At 32.7% G+C, this 12,925-nt stretch overlaps 1 protein-coding gene across 1 annotated transcript; it reads right to left on the bottom strand.

Moving 5' to 3' along the window:
- Positions 1 to 8,223: 8,223 nt before the first annotated feature.
- LOC115955292 (heavy metal-associated isoprenylated plant protein 28-like) lies at positions 8,224 to 8,766 on the bottom strand. The gene is made up of 2 exons (XM_031073382.1): positions 8,691 to 8,766; positions 8,224 to 8,579 (listed from the first exon to the last, which is right to left on the bottom strand). Exons 1-2 carry the CDS (start codon positions 8,755 to 8,757, stop codon positions 8,224 to 8,226), a joined length of 423 nt encoding a protein of 140 aa, XP_030929242.1. The 5' UTR covers positions 8,758 to 8,766.
- Between the last annotated feature and the right edge of the window lie 4,159 nt (positions 8,767 to 12,925).

The following is a 12,925-nucleotide window of genomic DNA, read 5'->3' on the forward strand; positions in this document are numbered from 1 at the left end:
ATAAACTCTTCAGTTCTTATTCATTCCCTAAGAGGGTCAAACATCCTTTAATTTATGTTATATTCGATATTGTGATCTTTGATATGCCTCTGTATTTGAAAAGAAATTGTCAATATCAAGTAAATTATTATATTTTGTATAAATTTTTCTTTGTGATATGTGACTCAAAATAAGTTTTTTTTTTTGGATTTGATCAGATATATCAGATATATGTGTAAATCCGCTCACAGGATTGTATGTGAGAATATGTGTTGATCCCTCACCAGCAAGGGTTAGATGTTGGTATCCGCTCACAGGATTGTATGTGAGAATATATGATGTGTATATGTGACACTATGCTCTGATCAATTATATGTATGTGTTTTCTAATGATTTTAAGATGTGATTACCATTATATCAAGTGATTCATTATATGTTTTGGAATAATTATTTTTGATATCATTGAATGAGTTTGTGAAAAATCAAAATACTCATGCCTGGCTTGACTCTATTCCGTTGTGTATTCTGTATAATTACTTACTATATGTGTGGCTCACCCCATCAATTACTATTTTTTCAGATTAAAGTATAGTTGGAAATATAGAACCGTTGGGTCGCTTTGTAGGGTGCAAGGTAGAGCATGGAAGTTGTAGGCGACTTCAATATGCATTGAAGACTTATAGAGTTTTAGTCACCTTATTTTGTAATTCATGTTTTTATGGAGATTATTTCCCATTTGTGGAGTTTAGGTTTTTTTTAAGAGTATTATTTTCTTTGGAGTATTGATTTATTTTGGATTAATTATGTTTATGGAATTATATAAGTTTAGCAGGTTAGTCATGCATCTAAATTCATATTCTATGGATTTGGGTCGTGACATTTTTAAATTGACTACTACTGAGTAACATGGAGGGTTTTAAACCATCTACTACTTAACAATATGGAGAATTTTAAACTAAACCAAAGATGTCTAACTGTTAGTTAATCTTCTAATATTTTGCCAAATAAGTTTTGGTGGTCCCACAATTTTACACATCATTTTTGATTAATTTATTTATTATGTCAAAAAAAGATTTTTAAACGGACTACTACTCTGCAAATTAAAGAGATTTAACCAACTACTATTCAATTGTTTTTTTTTTTTTTAGAAACAAACACACACACACACAAGGGGGAAGGAAATGAGTTCTAAAATAAATGCATACCACAAACTCCACTTAAAAGCTATGGTAACTTTTAAGGGAGAGTGGGGCAAGTTTTAAATTGGGGAAGAGTTTTAAACCAAACTGACCTACAACTCTATATATACAACACCACACAAAAACCCTTTATGCAATTTACCCACCACACAAAACACTTTATCCTATTTACCCTCTTTCTATCATTTCTGCTCTTTTATTTAGTAAAATGTCCATACACTCCCTAGACTTTCAACTACTAGTCAAAACATCCCTTGAACTTTTTTATTGGCCAATTTACTCCATAAACTATACATATCTCCCAAATCAATACCTCTGTTAATTTAGTGTTAAAAAAGTAATAGAATAAAAGCATCTGAGATGCACGATAGATTTAAAAATTAGCAAACTCAATTTTATTAATTTGAAACCGATGGAAAGAAGAGAAAGCTAGGTCCAAGCACTGTATTGGTGGATCCACACTAGTTGTCTTTGAGTGAAACTGTGGATTTGTCAAGCTTGATTGACAGTGGACATTGGTAGTTTTGTGTAGTTGGATCCACATGTGAAGAAGACTGCTGCATTTGCACAGCCCTCGTGACATTCCTTCCTTCTATTGATATATGCCGACTACGTTGCCTCTTAATTGAGTCTGGTGGCCTTTGCTTTGGTGCACTCTGTGAAAGGGCTTTAGTCCTTGAGGATTTTGTATTAGCCATGTAATTCGAGAATAATGGATAGTCATAGGACATAGTTTCTGCATAATCTGGCCTGGGAAATGCAAAAGAAATTCTTGTTGGATCAGGTTTGGACACAACAGAGTAGTACTGAGGGCAGCTTTGTGCCGTGTTGAAGGAATAGTCATCAAAATGACCATTGCAGGCTTTTATTCTGTTAGTTTTTTAACGCCAAGCTAATAGAGCTATTAATTTGGCAGATATGTATAGTTTATGGAGTAAAATGGCCAATAAAAAAGTTTAGGGGATGTTTTAGCCAGTAGTTAAAAGTTTAGAGAGTTAGGGCTGTAAATGAGCCAAGTTTTGTTGAGTAGTACATGTTTGAGCTTAGTTTGTCAATAAAAATCAAATGCTCAAGCTTGGCTCTAGCTTGAGAAAAGCCTAAAAACAATATTTGAACTTAAGCTTGTGAGAATGCCAAAAAGCTTGAGCTCAGCTTGGCCTGACTTGATTAATTAGTCAAGCCAAGCTTGAGCTCAAACTCGAGCTCAAGTCAAGTTTTTTAGCTTGGGATCCAAAAAAAATGCATCATCAAATGCTTCTATCACCAAAAATCAAGTAAACAAAAAACAATAATATACTCAGTTTATCATGCTTCTAATTCCACTTGTGATTAGAAATTGTTCAAATTACAACTTTACATAATTAAATCCATCCATTCATCATTCATTGTCTATAGCTTGAGTACAATTTTTACATTCACATTTGTCATCCATGCAACTATAATCTTCACAAATCTAAATAAATTAACATTCTGAAACATATATGAATAAACAAGCTATAAATTAACATTCTAAAACATGTGTAATGTCATAATAATGAGTTTATAAAGTAAACATATATCAAGTTACAAACGAGCCTAAGCTTGGCATGTTTTTATTGAGCCCTATTGTTCACGAGCTTATTCACAAACAATTTTTTCTGTTTGAGCTCGGCTTGTTTATCAAACAAGCCTAAAACTAAGACTCAAGCTTAACTTATTTATAAACAAATAAACATGAACGAGCTTTTTATCGAGTTGAGCTCGAATTGTTCATGAACGGCTTGATTTGTTTACAGCCCTAGGTTTATGGGCATTTTTCCCTTTTATTTCTACAAACTCTTCATCCTTAAGCCTCAAGGAATATTTTACATGATTACATGAATTTTCTCTTTCATAGTTACTTTAACAGTTAGTGGTTGTGTATTACGAAGTCAGAAAATATTTATCCCTTGAAAATTACATGGATCTTAGTAAATATTCAATAATATGAAAAAGTTTTTGTTTTATTTCTTTAGTTAGTATTGTTCCTATAAAATGTAATGAAAACGAGGAGACCATTGTTTTGCTTAAAAATACTCAATACCACTTCTTTTGTCTTTCCCATTATAAACGGTGACATTGAATAAATAAATTCCTATTACTTTTTCATAACAAAATATATATAATTTCGATTATTCACCTCTAATTTTTAATTAAGCATTGCACTGGCATAAAACTAATGTTATAATATATAGTACTATTTGTAAGCCCTTGCGATACACAGATTAATAAAAAAAATTATATGTGAATAAAGAAAATATTTTATTAATATCATCAAAACTATCATAATAATTAGTGGCCACTTGAAATTTTTAAAAAGTTTCAGTTAAAATAAATGATCTATCTTAACGATTAATGAAGCACATGTTAAAAACATACTAATTTTATAAGTTTCAGCTAAAAGAAATTAACTATCTTAACAATTAATGAGGCACATGTTAAAAACACATTAATTTTATAACATATATTGAGCTCAAAATGGAGAGCAACAAAGTAAGCACTGAGTAGAAAGAAAAAAATGTGTTTGTTACGCTGTGGGACGTATAGAGTATAGAAATTGCATTCTATTGGACAATAAAGGGGCTTCATTATTTTTGGGACCTTAATTAAAATGTAAACACATTCTATTGGTTAATAGATGGCCTTATATTATTATTATTATTTGGAATCTTCCTGTGCTATGATTAACTTCTTCTTTTTTTCCTTTTCATTTTACAAGTGAACCCATAAGCTAGATATATAATAGTGAATCTCAACTACGTACACCCAAATGTCAGAATGTTTTCCAAACAAGAACTTTTTCACACATTCAACTTTTTCACATCATATTCATGTTTCCTCAGGCATGATGTAAAAGACAAAATACTAGGGAAAAAAACGATGTCAAGAGAAAAACTTAGAAATTTTTTTTTTAAAGGGGTATATTAATTTACTGCAAACATATTGAGAATGATTTATGAACCTTCAAAAAAAAAAAAAAAAACACACACACACACACTCACTCACACCCAAACAAGATAGCATAACAAAACAAAAATTACTCTGCGTTAGGAATTGCAGAAATAAGGCTATTGTTCCTCTCAAGCTTCTTCATCCAACGCTGATACTTCCCATACTGAAACTGGTTCTTCTTCCCATCCATAAACCCTGCTTCTTCCCCTTCATTATTCTTTCCCACACTACTGCTCGCTCCAATCGAAACTGACCTCACCAACTCCTTCCCTAACTCATCATCACCCCCAGTGCTCTTTGCCAAAACAACCGCCTCTTCTTTCTCCTTGCTCTCTCTCCACAGCTTTCTCATTCTCTCCCTAACTTCGCAATCCCTTTCTTCATGCATCCCATCGCAAAACCCACACTTCAACTCTTTCCTCACTGCTCTTATGCTTTTCACTTGCTCAAACCCAAATGCCAGCCTTAATGCTTCATGTAAGGAATCGGGTTTTTGAGGAATAATCCAACCTCGAAACTCTTCCCTCAATCCATCAATGAACACACCTTTTAGTAGACCATCAGAGATTCCATGATCCGGCCATTGCTTCAATATCCATTGTAATCTCAAAAAGTAGGACCGCACTGATTCCTCGTCGCCTTGATTGATCATCATAAGCTCTGACCGCAACTGATCAACTACTTCAATTTTGTGATACGCATGCAAAAACGAGGACTTGATTTCTTCCCATGTAAGAGATGGGTACGGCTCGATGTTAAGGTCGTACCAAAGGGCAGCCTCGTCTTCGAGTGTAACGGGGAAGATTCTCATCATCATGTCAGTGGTGGACACATTGTTGGCAACACAAACTTTGGCGAAACGGCTTACATGCTTAACTGGGCATTCATTAGTATTGCCATGGAAGATTGGGATTGGTGCAATGTTCATGTACGAAGCCAAATGGGTACTGGGCGGCTGTGAGATTTTTGGAAAGTTGGATGTCGAATTTGGAAAGGCTGTTGTACTAAGATTAATGCTTTGTGAATCCGGGTCACGCAATTGTGAAGAAAATCGATCACCGGGTGCATTGGTTTCGGATTCAGAACTTATGTAAGCATCATCATTATCATCTTTGGCGGGTCGTTCATATTCGTATCCATTTTCATTTGATTCAGATAGTGAAGCATCTGAATAATTATCATCTTTGTATGCGTATTCTCGGGGGACTTTCCGATGATGCTTGCAATGAGACTTGTTGGCTGAACGTGCAGGCGAAGATTGACTGGCTTTGGTCTTCTTCGATTTCATATTTGCTTTTGTCTGAGAAAATGGGGGTTATTCTGAAAAGTCAGAGATTTGTATAGAGCAGATTTTGTTCCAAAGGGAAAGTGGTTTGGTTGAACTATGGACATGGAGGGACTTCACTTTGGGGTTTTAGTGGCAGAAAATAACTGCAGTGCCGGTTCAAGTTAGTGAACCGCGTTTACAATTGTAAAGTTGCAACGCTTGAAGTATGTTTGGCATTCAAAGATTGGGCCTTTGTTACAGCAGCACTTGTATATATGCAGGAGTCACATTGGATCCATGGCCCCCGAAATTTCTTAAAATGTTTTAAGTTTCAATTACATTTATTATCTTTAATATTATCTTTAACGAATTATTAAGACCCTATAATATTAAGAAAAACCCTATTATCTTTAATATTATCCTTTATTATATATAAAACCCCATAATTTTTAATTAAATAATTCTTTTGTAATGTTACCCCCAATTTTTTAATCTTGATTCTGTCTATATTAATAAGAATGACAATTCATGGAACAAAATACTGAAAGTTAAAAATCAAATATATCAAATAAAATATTTTATGGTATCTAATTGTTTTTTGGGTATTGTACCCGCTATAATAATAGTTTCAAGTGTTTTGATCAATAAAATGCTAAGATTAATATTTTCAAGTGTTTTAATCAATAAAATGCTAAGATTAAAAACTTGAAATTAATCTTAGCTTTTTAAACTCCTCGTCATCTTCTCCAGCAGTGGCTTAATTTGTTGGTGGAACCCGGTGACTGTTGGATATTTTGATGGTGTGCTATGATTTTCTATTTTTTATTTTTATTTTTATTTTTTGTGTGTGTGTGTGTGTGTTTGGAACGTGAATAATATTCACATGACTTAATTTGTTTGGTTGAATATATAGAGTGCCAGAGCATATAAGTTGGGACAGAAAATTTGAACTCTTATGTGAACTACAAAACTATTAGCCCAAAACTCCACAATTAATGAATGAGATTGCCATTATTTTTATTTTTGTTCTTATCTTAGTGATGAATCTTATATGTGCTAGAGATCGACCCCATCCCCAAAATGTTTCCTACACTCATCGAATGGGGGCATTGAAGCATCAAATGGATGTGAAATCGACTAATTAAGGGTGAATTTGGTTCAGTTTTTTGAAACTGGGCTTTTTGAAAAAGTGAGGTTTTCAAAAAGTGTGGTATGAAACTGAGCTTTTTGAAAAAGTTGAGTGTTTAATAAAAACTGTTAAAAGGTGTTTTTTGAAAAAGTTGAGTTTTTGGCTAGCACTTATAAAAGTGGTGGTTTGAGTGATAAATTACCAAAAAGAACAATGTATATATAAAGGAGTTTATTTCATTTTTAAATCAATTACTTCATAATACTTACTCAAAAAAAAAAAAAAAGCTACTTAATAATAATAATAATAATAAATATATTATTGTCATAATTATTTGTTATTACTATTACTATTATTGGTATTATTTTAATAATGTTAGTTTTTTTTTAGTATCAATTATTTTTTATTCTAAAAATTTTGAACCAAGTATGTTATTTGTCTTACTTTAATAATGTTATCTATTTTTAATAATATCAATATCACTATTTTAATAATTTTTTTTGTCTTATTGAATATGGTGTTATTTGTTCTGGCATGATGGTCTAAGAGCATCTCCAACATAGTATGCATAGCCAAAGTATAGAGAGTATATGCTCCAAATCTCTACTGTTCATGCTCCAACTGCTTCTCTATATCTGAAAAAAAATTTGGCTAATGAACAGTAGCTCATCAGACTTGATGAGCTACTGTTCATTCTTCAAATGCTTTTTTCCTATTATAATAATTAGGTGTTGAATAAAAAAATGTTGGAAGATGTGTAGTTGTTAAAAAAAAAAAATAATGAATGAAGAAATAATATTTAAATGAGATAGAGAATTGGATAGAGAATCTGTTGGAAGTGTATTTAAAAAAGTGGGTAGTTAAAAGGTAAAAGTCACTATTCATTCTCCAAATAGTACAAAAATTTGGAGATTCTGCTCGAGATGTTTTAAAGGGGTTTCAAAGGGTAAAGTTGGGTTTTTAATAAAACAGATAGACAATTTGGTAATTCAACCAACAACTCTTGAAGGTTGAAGTGACTTTTTTGCAAAAGCTGGCCGAAGGTCATTTGACTTTTTGGGGGTCTTGCACTTTTTGAAAAAACAACTTTCTTGCTAAAACAGCTTTTAATACCCACCAAATACCTAGCATTTTGAACTTTGAAGTAAAAGGTGCTTTTTGCCATCTAAAAACAAACGAGAACTAAAATGATTTTCTACAAGGAACCTTGTTAATAAACTTGAAAAAGATAGTGGAACACTGTGATAGAACAATGATACAAGCATGGCATCCAAAAGGGTGGAATCCAAAGCTCAATACTTATGATCCATGAAAAGAAGATGTAGGACTAAGAGCCCATTGTTTGAAAACCATAATTAATTGCAATTGCAAATTGTGTATTTTTCACGTTGTATAATATAGTATTTCAGTCATATGTAGTTGGAAATCCATGCTTTTGCATGAGATTATAACTTAGAAGAAGAAATTGAAAGAAAAAATCACAAAAGAAGAAAAAAAGTACACTTAAAAAAATAAGTTGTACTCAGTGCACAAAACTCCCACTTTTGCAGAGTTTAAGAGATATCATGAAAGGCAGTCTTAGCCCTAATTTTAAATGAAGAAATTGATTCCCGAACTTAAACCAGCGACATTGCTTTTAGTGAAAGACATTTGTCATTACACCAAGGCCTGATGGATCATCACATAATAGAACAACCATTAGGGTTCTCATCACTAAACGTAGCACCGGTCTGATACCCAAAAATCGTGGAATGTGAAGGATTTTGATGGTAACTAGGAGCCTGGTCATTGTATCCATGCTTGTAGTAGTTGTAGGAAGATGCAGGCAGAGGGGCATAATAAGTGAGTGGACCATTGCAATTATGTTGATTATAGTAATGATAAGTGTAATCCTGGTGCTCTGGATTGTATGGCAGTTGCCACAGCTCGGCCCTCCGTCCGGTCTTCCTGACTGCCTTAAGAACCTTCTTTTGGTCTGCCCATCCAGTAACAGTCACTTTTTGTGTAGCCATGTCTATCTCAATGTCATCCACACCTGCGCACATACAAAACCCAAGATGTTTCGGTCAAAAAGATAGGAAGAGTTGCAAGTACATGAAGTATATATATGGTCATTTTGATTTAGTGGTCTTATTTAATTATATACCTTTTAGTTTTTGAAGTGTATTTTTGACCTTGCCTTCACATCCAGCGCAGTCCATGTGCACTCGCATCTCTATGATCTGAAGAAAAACGAAAAAGAAAAATAAAATGTTGAACTAACTAATTAATCTCATTGCGTGATGAATCATGAATCAATATCAAGTTGTCAACATTGTCTTGGTTTCAAGTTGTTTTACATACTCTCATACTTTCTGTTTGAGTTGGTGGCTCATATTCTAAATTAGAAGTTACAGTAGTCTAAATGCAAGAAACATAACAAAGCGAATTATGATTTTTTTTTGGAGGCATTATAAAGTCATTGTAAACTGATTATTTTTTTGGAAAAGTTAATAGATACCTTAAATGCATAGGTTTTAAAAATATTTTTAGAACTTTTTATGAGAAAATAAAAATTGATTTAAGGTATCTATTAACTTTTATATTTAAAATTGATTTTTTTTCTTACAACTTTTTATATTTTTTGTGAAAGTGATATAAAAAATTTCTTAAAATAATTTATAACAAATGTCTAAGAGCTTCCATTAACTGAACTCTTAATTTTTATAGTAAATATTTTCGTCTTATACTATTATAAATGTAGGGAGAATGTTAAATAATGTAAATTTCCATATTTTTCCCCTTCTTTTTCACTAGTATTATTTCTGACTAATAGTGACACTCAAATCTCAATGTCATGCCATTCTTTTTCTATTATCTTGCTAGATTTAGAAAATATTTACTAAATTGACAATCGAAAGATTTTTAAAAACTATTTACCAAAACAATGTTGTCATTAATTGATTCATAGAAAACACCATCTAAAAAGAAAAAGATATACGAAACTAATGGATGGATTATCTGAGAACATAAATATACATACTGAAGTCTGAAGGGCATTAGACAAAAACTTTAATTTGCACTTAATTTTAAATTGATCGAACACACTAATTAAACAAAGAGAACTTTCCAAAAAACACACACACACAAAGAAAGAGGTTTACTTACAGTCATTTTGCTTGTTGGAAGTGCTAGTAGTAAACTGTATAAAATCCCTGCTAAGCTCTTTTAGTTGCTGTACGTGTATGGTATAATTCGCAGTATGAATATGAAATGCAAATGAAGGTCTTCCCCTATATATACACACACCTTCCTCTCTCGCTCACTTTCATGTACTTATCAATTTTTTTTTTTTCTTTTGAATTTCCATTTGTTCTGTATAAATTATGATTTAATGCACCGACTTTCACTTGCAAGTGTCTGGTATTAGTGGGAACTTGAAGCAAAGGAAACATTACTTTGAATTAAGCCCTTTCTAACCAATAGGCAGGAGCCACGTGTTAGAAATCCACCATTTCTTGCATGGGGATCCATACACATATATATACCAGCTATAACGTTTAGAGATGGGCATTGACTTTGCAAATTGCATAATATTGCCTCAATTATTAGTCCCATAATGCAAGTAATCAAGGTGCGTGACATAACACGGGCATTGACTTGGTGCTTAATTTCTTTACAAACATTATTCGATCAATAATTTGATGATTAAGGAAAAGTAACATGATCGATGCACAACTTTGTGCATTACATTATTATTATTTTCAATTTGAGAAGATTGTGCTTTACATCTTAAGAATTAGAAGTTCAAATATAGAAATTTAAATTAAGGTGAAAAAAGACATGATTATTTTCGTATATCAAAGACGTGGAATTCTGGGTCGTATGATATATATGTCATATGAGAAGATGTAATGATTCTCTTAAGTTCATAGTATATCATCTTTACGTGCTCCACAATGGTGTCGAATTTGATCCTTTCATATGTAAGTATATACATAATTATATATATCATAATTGAATAACTAAAAGATTGGCATATGGTTGACCGTTGGAGCTGAGGATATAAGTCTAGAAATGCATATGATAGCGACCTTATCGGATCATGTTTGATACTTTCGGCCTCATTTTCCTTCCACTCAAAGTTTTCCATGCAAAGAAAGCTTTGGCATTTTGATATTCCTACTGACAGTTAATTAGTCAATGAGAATAGCAATGCTGGATTAAGAAAATAATTCAAATGCAGAGATTGCCCAATTTTTCCAAATATAATTGGATTTTCCTATTGTTGGTTTTAGGCTTTCACTCTCCTTTAGGAGTATAACCAAAAAAAAAAAAAAACTCCAATCCCATGACTTCCATGGCTATAAAATGGGGACCCATATATTTTTTCTTAAAGTATCCACAGCATCTGTGCTAAATGCTATAATATGACACATTTGGCACACCAAACACCAAAAACGAAGCTTTAGAGCATCCACTACATATGTGGTATTTGTGCTAAATGCTATAATATGGCACATTTGGCACACCAAACACCAAAACAGAGTTTTATCAGATGTGTTAAATGTGTCAAACTTTTGCAACATTGAACAGTAACGTTGCAATTTTGCCACGGTATGGACGAATATGGTATTTGCGTTTATTTTTTATTTATTCGACTTTTCTCTCTCCTCTCACTTCTTTAATTGATTTTTTCTCTCTCCTCACAATCTATCTCTCTCCCAACCAGTGTTCTTTCCTCTTTAGATCAGATTCCCAGCTCCTCCCTCAACCTCAAACATCTTTCTCTCTTTACACCTCAAATCAAACCCAAAAATCTTCTTTCTTCTCTCTTTGCACCTCAAATCAAACTTCAATTCCCAGCTCAAAACAAAACCCAGAAATGGAATCATCACAAACCAAACGGATCTTCATGCTGTCAGAGAAAGAACAAAGGAATCGGCGATGGAGGTGAGGTAGAGCTTGGTGCCAGGGACGGTGAAGCCATGAAGGCATGCGAGTAGTAAGCGAGGTTCATGAGGGCGAGGTCCGCCGCTGGAGTGTTTGTCACGATCATGCTTGTCGACGACGGTGAAACCCGATTTTTATTCAAGTCGGGCTCGTGGAGTTAGGGTTCGAATCGGATCAGATCAAATCGAATGGAATGGGTTTGGTTTCAATCTGTGGTTTTTTTTTTTTTTTTTTGGCTGCAATTTGGGTTGATTTGATATTGCCATATTGGTGAGTAATTGTGGTGATTGGTTTGCAGTAGAGGTGTTGTTGCGGCAATGGATATTAGTGGCTGGTGGTTGTGCCGTTGATGTTGTTGCTGTTGTTGATGATAACGAGGGAGGAAATAATATATTATTTTAATGTGTAGTAAATATTATTTTAATGTATAAAATTGAATGATAAAACATCTGATAAATGAGATGTTGTAAAATGATGTGATAAAATAATAAAGTAGGCTTTTGGTGTGCTAAAATGACATTTTTTTTATATCACATCTGTCGTGGATGCTCTTACACGATGGGGATAGGTATTCAAATCCAAACTCTTTCTAGGGATTAGTAACAAGACAATGCAAATTGAGTAACAAAATTTGGTCATAGGACACAAATCTTAATATAAATATTAATCATAACATGTTCCTCAAAAAAGAAAAAAGAAAAAAAATATATATATATATATTTATATATATATATATATATTAATCATAACATATCAAATAAGAATTAGTTTAATTTTTTCTCTAGCGCTCAAATGCCAAAAAATCAATTTTTATTTAAGTAAATTATTTTCCACATTTGAGTTGGTTATTTTTAGTTCTACTGAAAATCCAACTTAATTCTTTAAGTTTTTTATTTATTTATTTATTATACGTACAGAGAGGTGATAGAAAAAGATGAAAAGTGAAGGAAATATAGGATAGAGTCTAGACTTTCAACATTTTTTACTAACTTATAGTTTGTTTAGTCTAGTTAATTTTCTTTTTCAACATCTTTGTGACAACATTTGGAGAATCCAAAACCTAACCATTTTTCAAGTCACAAACCATATCCAAGATCAGTTGTCGACCAAATTAATAATTCTTATCACAATCATCTCAAAGCATGGGTAATTCTCAAAAACCCAAAGTCCTAGCCTCCAAATGACTTCCTCCTCCTCAAGGCTGGGTCAAGATCAATATTGATGTAGCAATCAGACCCAACATCTCCATGGTAGCTGTTGTTTGCAGGAAAGACAATGGTAAAATGTTATTTTGCACACTCTTCTTCTTGGAAAAGTTAATGCAGCTCTTTTTAACCTTGAAATTGTCTGCCATGCATAACCTCTCATTTGTTCAATTTGAAGGTCATTCAAGCACAATTATTGAGGCTCAATAGACATTAGTTCCCCCTCCACTAGATTTTCTAGTCA

The sequence above is a fragment of the Quercus lobata genome, chromosome 8 (genome assembly GCF_001633185.2).
Source record: "Quercus lobata isolate SW786 chromosome 8, ValleyOak3.0 Primary Assembly, whole genome shotgun sequence".
Lineage (NCBI taxonomy): Eukaryota > Viridiplantae > Streptophyta > Magnoliopsida > Fagales > Fagaceae > Quercus > Quercus lobata.